We start from the raw sequence: 12968 nt of genomic DNA, 5'->3' as shown, positions 1-12968 counted from the left end.
ACAACTGGTGCTCTCATGCATGCTTCAGTGTTGCTTGCCTCGAAACGAGCATAAAAGGTATTTAGGTCATCTGGTAAGCTTGCTTCACTGGGCACCTTGCGGCTGGGGTTTCCCTTTGTAATCTGTTATAGTTTGCAAGCTTTGCCACACCAGACGAGTGTCAGAGATGGTCTATTAAGATTAAATCTTTGTCCTGTACTGATGCTTTGCCTGTTTGATGGTTCGTCTGAGGGAATATCAGGATTTCTTATAAGCGTCTGGATTAATCCAGCAGCTCTAGCCTTTAGCTCATTGCGGATGTTGCCTGTAATCCATGGCTTCTGGTTTGGATATGTATGTACGGTCAATGTGTGAACAACGTCATCGATGCACTTATTGATGAAGCTGGTGACTGATGTGGTATACTCCTCAATGCCATCGGATGAATCCCAGAACATATTCCAGTCTGTGCTAGCAAAACAGTCCTGTAGCTTAGCATCCCTGTCATCTGACCACTTCTGTATTGAGCGAGTCACTGGTACTTCCTGCTTTAGTTTTTGCTTGTAAGCAGGAATCAGGAGGCTATAATTATGGTCAGATTTGCCAAATGGAGGGCGAGGGAGAGCTTTGTACACATCTCTTTGTGTGGAGTAAAGGTGGTCTAGAATTTTTTTCCTCTGGTTGCACATGTGACATGCTGGTAGAAATGAGGTAGACACAGTAACAATATCATTATCCATCACATCCTGTTATGTGTCTAGTCTGTCATGCTAATTAGTTCTAATTAGTTTCTCTCTGTAACAGAACACCATTCATACTGAGTGCAGGCCAGGGTGGCCCTCACTCGGTAGCTGACCCCAGAGCAGCACATAGCAGTGCCTCTGATAGGGTCCCACAACTGATCTACCCAAAATACCCCAACAGCATTCCTTTCATTCCTAACACTTTTGTCACAGACACACAGGCACATTTGTTGCTGACTCTCTGGCAGTGGTGGAAAAAGTACCAAATTGTCATACTTGAGTAAAAGTAAAGATACCTTAATAGAATATGACTCAAGTAAAAGTGAAAGTCACCCAGTAAAATAATACTTGAGTATTTGGTTTTAAATATACTTAAGTATCAAATGTAAATATAATTGCTAAAATTGTATTAAATATCAAAAGTAAAAGTATAAATAATTTCAAATTCTTTATGTTAAGCAAACCAGACAGCACCATTTTCTATTTTCAATTTTTCTTTTATTTAAGGAGTGCCAGGGGCACGCCCCAACACTCAGAGATATTTACAAATTAAGCATTTGTGTTGAGTATGTTCTCTTGATAAGTGCAGGAATTTTATAATTTTCCTGTCCTGCTAAGCATTCAAAATGTAACGGATAAGTTTGGGTGTCAGGGAAATTGTGTAGAGTAAAAAGTATATTATTTTCTTTAGGAATGTAGTGAAATAAAAGTACAAAAAAAATGTTTAACAGCAGAGAAAACCCCCTAAATTATATTTTTTCAACAACATTAGAAAGAGTGAAACATTGCATTTGTTCATATTTCCATGAAAGCTGTACACCACCAGGGTACAAAGATTGTCTTAGGGTCATTTTTGACCCGGCAGTTATAAAATCATTTACACACCACAAAAACCACGAAGACACACACACACACACACACACACACACACACATAAATTGAGATTATGTGTGCTACTGATTGAACTCAGCCAGCAGCTACTGAAGAGGAAGATCACCATGGTTGGCACAGTTAGAAAGAACAAGCCTGAGCTCCCTCCTGCACTCCTCGCAACAAGGGGGAGAGAGGCCTTCATCAAAGTTTGCCTTCCCCCCACCACCAATCTAGTTTCTTACCTCCCGAATACGAACAAGAATGTGGTCCTCCTAAGCACACTGCCCAAAACGGCTGAGATCAGTGATCGTGAGGACAAGAAGCCAGCCATTAACCTGGACTACAACCACAACAAAGGAGGCATGGACAACCTGGACAAGGTGATTGGAACTTACAGCTGCAGGAAGACAACTGCCCACTGGCCCCTGGTCATCTTCCATAACATCATCTTGTCCAGGTTGTCCATAACATCATTCATGTGTCCTCATACAATGTTTTCATGATATGGAACAAAATCAACCCTACTTGTATACCTGATAAGCGGAACAAGAGGAGTGTGTTCCTGGAGCAGCTGGGAAAGGCACTTTTAACCCCACACATTAAAAGAAGGGAGCGCCTCCCCTGCACAGCAGCCTCTGCAGCACTTGAGAAAGCTGTTCAGGGGGCTGATTCTTGTCCTGATCCACCTGAGGCTGCAGCTGGGGCAGACAAGAAGAGGAGATGCCAAATCTGCCCCCCAAAAAGGACTGTAAAAACAAATACTATGTCCTACATGTGCCAATTAAAGTATCTTATTTTATTCTTACATATTGTTGTTGTTTATACACCTTGTGCGGGGGGGGGGGGGGGGGGTAGTTTTAAAAAAAAAGACTAGTATTTTGTAGTTGAATTCCTCATTGTACAGTATATAACAATATATCACTATGTTGCCAAAAAAGTTCAAGACTGTTGTTTCCCTTCAATAAAATGCATTCTAAACTACTTTCTGCACATTTCTGCAACTTTCTTAGGCTATACAAAACTTTCTTAGGCTATTTACACCTATGCAGTACCTTTAACAATAATAATAATAATAATAATAATAATAATAAACCTCTGCTTTAGTAAAGAAAACCATTATGACAGGTGTGTTGTAATAAAAATAAGTGGTGTCCACTGATTAAATGCAGTCTTTCTGCATTGTGAAGAGGGAAAACCCAGATATTCACAAAGTTTGTGATGAATGACAGGTTGCTTCTTCATGCAAAATAGATTTGGGGTTTAAAATTCAATTAAACTGCTTTTATGTTAGGGGTTTTAGTGAAGGCGGGTCATTTTTGACCCTTAGGACAAGGGGAGTACACAGAATGTTAAGACTACACAAGGCTCTATTTCAGTACTTTACACCCCTGCTCTCTGTACGATCTCTCCCTTTTGCTTTATTTTCATATCTGTGTCAATTTTGTTCATGCCTTGCCTCATTTTTGCTCCTCGCTCTCCCTCCCCCTCCTTTTCATTTTCTCTCCATCTCTCAGTGCTCAGGTGCTTGGGTATACCGTGCCGTAGTGTAACAAACTTCCAGTCGGCCCACGACACAGACGTCTCACTCACCACAGACATGTATTTTGACGAGAAAATGGAGCCGTTCGACGAACTCAACACTGACTCTGTTTGGTGAGTTATCATCCACTTTAAGTAGGGCCCGGTTTTCCTGGTCACATCAAATGCGTCTAATCTACCACAAGATTAAAGTGTGCCACTTTAAATACCCATTGCCTTGCCACACAAGTCATACTCTATAAAAAGGCCCAGGAGATTTTCCTGACCATGTGACTGGATCAAGAAAAACACCAGGCTCTAGTTATATAAATAGATGTCTATGGTCAAACTCCTGATCCTAACTACGTATGTAATCTCAACCCCCTCTTCCTCTCTGTAGGAATTTCCATGTATGGAACGACTGTTGGATGGCCAGGCCAGACCTTCCTCCTGGTAACGGCGGCTGGCAGGCATTAGACGCCACCCCGCAGGAGACCAGCCAGGGGACCTTCCGCTGTGGCCCTGCTTCTGTCACCGCCATCCGCACCGGCCAGGTCTACCTCAAATACGACACACCTTTCATATTTGCTGAGGTGAGTACTATGGGAAGGAGATGGTCGAAGATCTAGGATCAGTTTTTTCAGCTTAACCATCCCAAAACTCCAAATAGAAAGGGAATGCGAAAACTGACCTTGGATAACTACCTAGGTTTGATCAAAGATTGCACACTTTCCCTACTTCTCCTGTCTGTCTCTGTGTGTGTCTGGTCAGGTGAACAGTGATAAGATCTACTGGCAGAGGAACCTGGATGGTATCTTCACTCAGATCCAATGTGAAAAGAAGGCCGTGGGCCACTGCATCAGCACCAAGGCTGTGGGCTCTGACAAACGCGATGACATCACACACCTGTACAAACACACCGAAGGTACAGTCATGTCATCATACACTTCAACACACTGTCAGAGGGTAGCTTGGCAACCATACACACACATAAAAACACTAAGGTTCGGATGGTTACCTGTACAAAGAAATTAATATCAGAGTTCACATCTGAGGCTCTGAGGAAACATACGATTAATGTATTAATTGTGCAGACATCGGGGATAGATATTTACACACCAAAGTTTCCAGCAGAATATTCTCTCCGCACCCCCTTCCCTCTCTCACCACTCTCCCCCCACCAGGATCAGAGGAGGAACGTATCGCCGTGGAGACAGCCAGTCGTTATGGCACCAAGCCTGACGTGTACTCTACATCCATGGCGGAGGACGTGAGCTTGGAGGTGAAGTTGGAGGGAGAGGGGCCTCGTATGGGGGCTGACGCCCAGCTGACCATCGTGATGACCAATTTCAGCTCCCAGACCCGCAAGACCACGCTACACATCCAGGTGGCAGTCATGTACTACACCGGGGTGCTGAAGGGCACCGTCAAGAAGGACAAGATGCCTGTGGCGCTCAAGCCCAATGAAGGTTAGTAAGTGGCTGGAGGTGGAGGGTGTCCTTAACCCCTGCTACAGGGTCAGATATTTGTCATACTCCTAATGGTTAAGGTTAGGATTTGGGTAGGGTAATCTGATCCTAGATCTGGAGTACCATCTGTACCATCACTCATTCATATATCCTTATGTACATATTCTTTATCCCCTTACACTGTGTACAAGACAGTAGTTTTGGAATTGTTAGTTAGATTACTTGTTATTACTGCATTGTCGGAACTAGAAGCACAAGCATTTCGCTACACTCGCATTAACATCTGCTAACCATGTGTATGTGACAAATAAAATTTGATTTGATTTGATTTGATTTGAGTTAAGGGCAACTTTAATCTCAAGCAAACAGAAGCCAGCAGCTAGCCCCACTGCCACCATTTCAGCTCAGTCACCGTAATATGAAAAATGTTCTCCGACGTGCATCCTCCATCCTCTCAAATGGTCCCTGTAGAATGTGTAGTAATCTCTCTCTGTTCCTCCTCAGTGAAGGCCATGCAGTGGGTCCTGCCCTACCACAGCTACCAGGACCAGCTGGTGGACCAGGCAGCTCTAATGCTGACTCTGTCTGGACGGGTCAGCGAGACCCAACAGGTCCTGGCCACTCAGACCAGCTTCAGGCTACGCACACCAGACCTCAGCATCGAGGTAAGACACAGTTTAACATGAACACAATCTGTTACTGGGATTCAGGAAGTACCTTTTCCATCTTTTGTAAATTCGATGGCCAATAAAAGCAGTTTACAATTGAATTTCAAACAGTGTAGAGACACTTTTGTTTTGTAATCAATGGTGTACAATTTGCTGGTTATGATTCTATCAGAGTCATTTTTTCCCTCTGTCTCTATTAACATATACAGAAATATAAAACGCAACATGCAACAATTTCAACGATTTTACGGAGTTCAAGATCATATAAGGAAATCAGTCAATTGAAATAAATTCCTTAGACTGGGCAGGGGCGCTTGGTAAACTTGCCCACCCACTGGGGAGCAAGGACAGCTAATCAGAATGAAAGTTTTTCCCCACAAAGGGTCTTTATTACAGACAGAAATACTCCTCAGTTTCATCAGCTGCCCGGATAACTGGTCTCAGATGATCCCGCAGGTGAGGAAGCCGGATGTGGAGGTCCTGGGCTGGCGTGGTTACGCGTGGCCTGCAGTCGAGGCCAGTTGGACGTACTGCCAAACACAACAATTGAGAGAAATAAGCTTTTTGTGCATATGTAACATTTCTGGGATCTTTTATTTCAGCTCATGAAATTATGGGACCAACACTTTCCATGTTGCGTTTATATTTTTGTTCAGTATAGTATCCCAAAACAAATGTAATGCCACAGAAATGAAGTACTGATGTCTTGCCTCAGGACCATGGCACAGACTGCATACAGATGTCACTGCACAGATAAACAGCAGCGCTGGAAATAGTTAGTGTTTGTTTCCTCAGGCTGTAGGGGAGGCGGTGGTAGGCAAGAAGATGACAGCCAAGATCACGTTCACCAACCCTCTGCCACGCACACTGAGGGGCGTGGTGCTCAGGGTGGAGGGACTGGGCCTGCAGGAGGTCAAAGAGGTGGTTGTGGGGTAAGACACTAACCCGCCTCTATTAGCTTGCTATTATCCTGCTCTCTCCTCTCTCTTTCGCTTTAGAACTGTCAATTACAGTAATGATATTCCTTTCGATCTCTCTCCGTCTGTATGTCAACTCCTCTGTTTCTCTCCGTCCCTCTCCCAGTTACTCTTAGTCAGGGATGGGCAATGGGCGGCACACGAGCCGCATGCACATTCATCAATTTCCCTCCCCCAATGATTTAAAAAAAAAATAATTTGGGAACTCAGCTTACTATTGAGAGTTAGAATCAATTTTGAAATGTGGTTGTCCATCAGCAGTTTGTTTCTCATGTCAGTCACTAACAGTCACTCAATTAGCTCATGTCAACAATGTATTTATTTCATAATCATAAGTTAGTCTAGCCAGTGTCGTGGAAATGTCAGTACTGAGAGAGACTTGGACAGTTATTCAAGCAATCATCATTATTTAACATCGATTAATTATTGCAATAATGAAAGCGTCGACCCCACACGCCAAAGTGTGTTGCCGAGTGCTTGACTGATCATGAGAAAACAGATCTTATATAGGCCCTAAAAAATGCTTAGTCAATCATTTCTACCATTCCCATAAGCCTCCTTGGTCCATCTCCTGGTTATCTGCACGGGATGTTGTTTTACTTCCAACAGCTAAACTCCAGGCTCTCTCTACCTCGGGTCACACACACCACATCTTGTCTATAGAATGCCAGTTTTTAGGTTTTTAATCCCCAAGTCATTGTCAGCTCAAACTATCTCTAGCAAAAACCTGTTTGCTTGACCATACGTCCAGACTAACTGCAGGAAGCTAGAGTGGAAACCATCTCTTCAACAGAGCATTGGTAGGACAGAAGTACCTTACTGTTTGTTAAGTAAATAATTGTCAAATATCCAACAAATGAGGTAAATACATATTTTCTGTCACGCCAGCTATCTAAACTTGTAGTAGTCATGGTAACTATAAGGTTACTACAACTGGGGGGCCCCTCATTGATTTTGTTAGTCACTCTCACTCAGATATATTAAAAACTGAAAACATTTCTCTCTATCCTATGGCAGAATGTGTAGAATTGCAGGAAATGAGCTTTAAAATGGCTAAATCTTCTATCCGCCTCATGGCAAAATGTGTAGAATTGCAACAAACTTCCTTTTGAACTGCAACATGACAATGTGTAGAATTGCAGGAAATGAACTCTAAAAGTTTCTCTCTCCGCTGTCGAGAGGGCGAGCCACTAAAATGTTTCACTTAGAGCGCTGACTGCATGTGTGGGTATGGATGTTGTTACCCAGACCCTTGAGCCACTGCGGCCCCTCATGCTGAGTTCAGATGTTTTGTAGGCCCCTCATCAGTTGCTCATCCCTGCTTTAAGTGATAACTCTTGTCTCTCTCCACTCTCAAGTGATGTTGGGAGCCACTCTACGGTGACTCGGACAGAACACTTCATACCCACCCAGGCTGGACACAGGAAGCTGGTAGCAGCTCTGGACTGTAAACAGCTGACACAGGTGCACGGGGTTGCTGACATCATTGTCCAGGACCAATGAGAGGGAGCCTTCAACTGCTCTCTCCTGTCCACTTATCTGGTGTTTCATTCAAGTCTCCAAAAAGAGAATGGGAAGCTTTTTATTCAGTTTTCCCATGATTTGAGTGTAATATATATTTTTTTCATGCTGACATGTAATTATGGAAATACCCTGATCGTTGGATGAAGTTGTACACTAAATTGTTTTTACCCGTGTTAATGTTTTTAATACTCACGTCATATTTTTCCAAATCAATCAAGTTTATTTGTCACATGCTTCGTAAACAACAGGTGTAGACTAGCAGTGAAATGCTTTCTGACGGGCCCTTCCCAACAATGCAGAGAGAGAAGAAGGATCAATAGAAGAAGAAGAATTCGAGGAATAAATACACAAGGAGTAACGATAACCTGGCTATGTACACGAGGTGCCAAGTCAATGTGCTGGGGTAGGAGGTAATTGAGGTAGATACAATAGGTAGGGATAAAGTGACTAGGCAACAGGATAGATAATAAACAGCAGTAGCCTAAGTGATGATTAAAAGAGTTAGTGCAAAAAGGGTCAATGCACATAGTTAAATAGTTAACCAATAGCTACTCGGACAAACTATTTTGCGGTCTTATGGCTTGGGGGTAGAAGTTGTTCAGAGTCCTGTTGGTCCCAGACTTGGTGCTTCGGTACCACTTGCCGTGTGGTATCAGAACAAACGTTCTATTATTTGGGAGGCTGGCTGGCCTTTCTCTGACACCGCCTGGTAAGCTCGGCCCCAGTGATGTACTGGGCCATACGCACTACCCTCTGTAGGGCCTTGCGGTCAAATTCCAAGCAGTTGACAAACCAAGTGGTGATGCAGCCAGTCAAGATGCTCTCAATGGCGCAGCTATATACCTTTTTGAGGATCTGAAGGCCCATGCATAATCTTTTTAGCAATAGAGGGGGAAGAGGCATTGTCGTGCCTTCTTCAGGACTGTGTTGGTGTGTGTGGACCATGATAATGCCTTATTGATGTGGACACAGATTCTTGAAGCTCTAGGCTCCGTCCACTGCAGCCATGTGGATGGGGGGCGTGCTCGGCCCTCCTTTTCCTGAAGTCCGCGATCAGCTTCTTTGTCTTGCTGATATTGACATCGAGGTTGTTGTCCTGGCACCACACTGCCAGGTCACTGACTTCCAGATAGGCTGTCTCATCATGGTCGGTGATCAGGCCAACCACCGTCGTGTCATCAGCAAACTTAATGATGGTATTGGAGTCATGCACCGCCACGCAGTCGTGGGTGAACAGGTACAAGAGGGGACTAAGCACGCACGCGAGGGGCCCGTGTTGACGGTCACCGTGTCGGATGTGTTTGCCTATCCTCACCACCTGCGAGCGGCCCATCAGGAAGTCCAAGATCCAGTTGCACAGGGAGGTGTTCAGTCCCAGGGTCCTGAGCTTAGTGACGAGCGTGGAGAGCACAATGGTGTTGAATGCTGAGCTATAGTCAATGAACAAAGAAAGTCTATATGCAGTGTGTGAAAATGGCGTGAGGAGGTAAGGCAATAAATAGGCCATAGTAGCAAAGTAATTACAATTTAGCAGATTAACACTGGAGTGATAGATGAGCAGATGAGGATGTGCAAGTAGTGATACTGGTGTGCGAAAGAGCAGAAAAGTAAATAAAAACAATATGGGGATGAGGTAGGTAGATTGGGTGGGCTATTTACAGATGGACTATCTGCAGCTGCAGCGATCGGTTAGTTGCTCAGATTTTTTGCAATTCGTTCCAGTCACTGGCAGCAGAGAATTGGAAGGAAAGGCGATGAAAAGAGGTGTTGTCTTTGGGGATGACCAGTGAGATTTACCTGCTGGAGCGCGTGCTACGCGTGGGTGTTGTTATCGTGACCAGTGAGCTGAGGTAAGGTGGAGTTTTACCTAGCATAGACTTGGCCTGGATTCAGTGGGTCTGGCGACGAATATGTAGCGAGGGCCAGCCGACTAGAGCATACAGGTCGCAGTGGTGGGTGGTATAAGGGGCTTTGGTAACAAAACGGATGGCACTGTGATAGACTGCATCCAGTTTGCTGAGTAGAGTATTGGAAGCTATTTTGTAGATGACATCGCCGAAGTCGAGGATTGGTAGGACAGTCAGTTTTACTAGGGTAAGTTTGGCGGCGTGAGTGAAGGAGGCTTTGTTGCGAAATAGAAAGCCGATTCTAGATTTGATTTTGGATTGGAGATGTTTGATATGAGTCTGGAAGGTGAATTTACAGTCTAGCCAGACCTAGGTATTTGTAGTTGTCCACATATTCTAGGTCAGAAACGTCCAGAGTAGTGATGCTAGTCAGGCGGGCGGGTGCGGGCAGTGAATGGTTGAAAAGTATGCATTTGGTTTTACTAGCATTTAAGAGCAGTTGGAGGCCACGGAAGGAGTGTTGTATGGCATTGAAGCTCGTTTGGAGGTTAGTTAACACAGTGTCCAAAGAAGGTCCAGATGTATACAGAATGGTGTCGTCTGCGTAGAGGTGGATCAAGGAATCACCCGCTGCAAGAGCTACATCGTTGATATATACAGAGAAAAGAGTCGGCCCGAGAATTGAACCCTGTGGCACCCCGATAGAGACTGCCAGAGACTGCGCTCCGATTTGACACACTGAACTCTGTCTGCGAAGTAGTTGGTGAACCAGGCGAGGCAGTCATTTGAGAAACCAAGGCTATTGAGTCTGCCGATAAGAATACGGTGATAGACAGAGTTGAAAGCCTTGGCCAGGTCGATGAAGACGGCTGCACAGTACTGTCTTTTATCGATGGTGGTTATGATATCATTTAGTACCTTGAGCGTGGTTGAGGTGCACCCATGACCAGCTCGGAAACCGGATTGCACAGCGGAGAAGGTACGGTAGGATTCGAAATGGTCAGTGATCTGTTTATTAACTTGGCTTTCAAAGACTTTAGAAAGGCAGGGCAGGATGGATATAGGTCTCTAACAGTTTGGGTCTAGAGTGTCACCCCCTGTACGAGGGGTATGACCGTTGCAGCTTTCCAATCTTTAGGGATCTCGGACGATACGAAAGAGAGGTTGAACAGACTAATAATAGGGGTTGCGGATAATTTTAGAAAGAGAGGGTCCAGATTGTTTAGCCCAGCTGATTTCTACGGGTCCAGATTTTTCAGCTCTTTCAGAACATCTGCTATCTGGATTTGGGTGAAGGAGAAGCTGGGGAGGCTCTGGCAAGCAGCTGCGGTGGTGCGGAGCTGTTGGCTGGGGTTGGGGTAGCCAGGAGGAAAGCATGGCCAGCCGTAGAGAAATGCTTATTGAAATTTTAGATTATCATGGATTTATCGGTAGTTACTGTTTTACCTAGCCTCAGTGAAGTGGGCAGCTGGGAGGAGGTGCTCTTGTTCTCCATGGACTTTACAGTGTCCCAAAACATTTTGGAGTTAGAGCTACAGGATGCAAATTTCTGTTTGAAAAAGCTAGCCTTTGATTTCCTGACTGACTGCCTGTATTGGTTCCTGACTTCCCTGAACAGTTGCATATCGCGGGGACTATTTGATGCTATTGCAGTCCGCCACAGGATGTTTTTGTGCTGGTCAAGAGCAGTCAGGTCTGGAGTGAACCAAGGGCTTTATCTGATCTCAGTTATACATTTTTTGAATGGGGTATGCTTATTTAAGATGGTGAGGAAATTACTTTTAAAGAATGACCAGGCATCCTCGACTGACGGGATGAGGTCAATATCCTTCCAGGATACCTGCGCCAGGTCGATTAGATAGGCCTGCTCGCAGAAGTGTTTTAGGGAGCATTTGACATTGATGAGGGGTGGTCGTTTGATCGCGGACCCATAGCGGATGCAGGCAATGAGGCAGTGATCGCTGAGATCCTGATTGAAAACAGCAGAGGTATATTTGTAGGGCAAGTTGGTCAGGACAATATCTATGAGGGTGCCCATGTTTACGGATTTAGGGTTGTACCTGGTGGGTTCCTTGATCATTTGTGTGAGATTGAGGGCATCTATCTTAGATTGTAGGACTGCTGGGGTGTTAAGCATATCCCAGTTTAGGTCACCTAACAGAACGAACTCTGAAGATAGATGGGTGGCAATCAATTCACATATGGTGTCCAGGGCACAGCTGAGAGCTGAGGGGGGTCTATAACAGGCGGCAACAGTGAGAGACTTATTTCTGGAGAGATTAGTTAAAAAAAAATAGAAGCTCAAACTGTTTGGGTATAGACCTGGAAAGTATAACAGAACTTGAATGAGTAGGTGTCCAAGCTTTTCACCAGCGTGCCTTGCTCTGAAATGGATTTTCCATTACTGTTAGGGTCATCCACACTTATGAAGAAGAAACATAATTATTGTTAGGGCCACTGAAATGCTTTATGAAGAATCCTGTGGTATACTTTATTATCTAGATATACATGATCTAATGTTACCAATGTTATCTAATGCACCCATTTTCAGTAGAATGTACTGAACAAACGATGTCAAGTTTCTGTCATCAAATATTTTATTAATACACTGTATAAGCATAAGAGTGTCAAATGATGTTATTATTCAAGATGTATGCATTGTGCATTGTTGGATATGCTGTATGTAGCGTCACATGGTTTATATGAAGGTGAAGCGCTTCAGTTTGATTTCCTGATGCTTATGCCTAAAGAAGTCCTTCTCAATGTGTTTTGCTTATTTTTATATGAAAGAATTGAAGACATTATTATCTTATTTTGCTAATAGTGTTTCCTTGCCTTAAAGTGCTCTTATGAAATCACTGTTCCAAACAGCAGTCACCTCCTGAGAGTTTACAGTTGTATCCATGGCCCTTGTTGACCTTGCTCTGCTCTCATAGTTTGTGTGTTTGGACGTGAAAATACAAGAAAGGAAACATTTTAACGCATTACATTTAGATTGTATTAATTCATCTATATACATGTTTTTTTTTTCAATTGTCAATGTATTTGTTAATCAACAATCTTCCCTGTTAAATTGCCCGGTGACAATCTCCCTTTTAAAAGTTAATATTCTGTTTACTCATAACCAAATAATGTTGCCGACTCAGCCTATACTCGTATTTGTGGTCAAAGCATTAATTGGAGAAAAAAAAAAACATTTTCAAAACCCCACCTCAAACAAACCGTTTAAAAAAGTATTACTATTTCCTCATGTCATCCTGAGGAGGATGAACTGGCCAATCAGCGGTCTACTCACATAAATATTTTTAATGACCTGTATATGCACCCACACCATTCCAACACAAAAAAAAGCTGTTTTTTAACATACCTA

General features: G+C 43.8%; 1 protein-coding gene across 1 annotated transcript in view; it reads left to right on the top strand.

The window, feature by feature from the left end:
* Positions 1 to 12687, top strand: part of LOC110508468 (protein-glutamine gamma-glutamyltransferase K) — a 36861-nt gene extending 24174 nt beyond the window's left edge. Inside the window, exons 8-14 of the mRNA XM_021589002.3 lie at positions 3110 to 3248; positions 3514 to 3706; positions 3885 to 4038; positions 4298 to 4582; positions 5087 to 5247; positions 6046 to 6182; positions 7586 to 12687. Coding sequence (XP_021444677.3) covers positions 3110 to 3248; positions 3514 to 3706; positions 3885 to 4038; positions 4298 to 4582; positions 5087 to 5247; positions 6046 to 6182; positions 7586 to 7730 — 1214 coding nt within the window. The 3' untranslated portion in view covers positions 7731 to 12687. The remainder of the gene's footprint in view (positions 1 to 3109; positions 3249 to 3513; positions 3707 to 3884; positions 4039 to 4297; positions 4583 to 5086; positions 5248 to 6045; positions 6183 to 7585) is intronic.
* The last annotated feature ends 281 nt before the right edge of the window (positions 12688 to 12968 follow it).

This window comes from Oncorhynchus mykiss, chromosome 28 (genome assembly GCF_057628025.1).
Source record: "Oncorhynchus mykiss isolate SJ-2025 chromosome 28, ASM5762802v1, whole genome shotgun sequence".
In the NCBI taxonomy this organism is placed as follows: domain Eukaryota; kingdom Metazoa; phylum Chordata; class Actinopteri; order Salmoniformes; family Salmonidae; genus Oncorhynchus; species Oncorhynchus mykiss.
The sequence above is the reverse complement of the archived record's forward strand: the minus strand, read 5'-3'. Positions and strand labels throughout refer to the sequence as shown.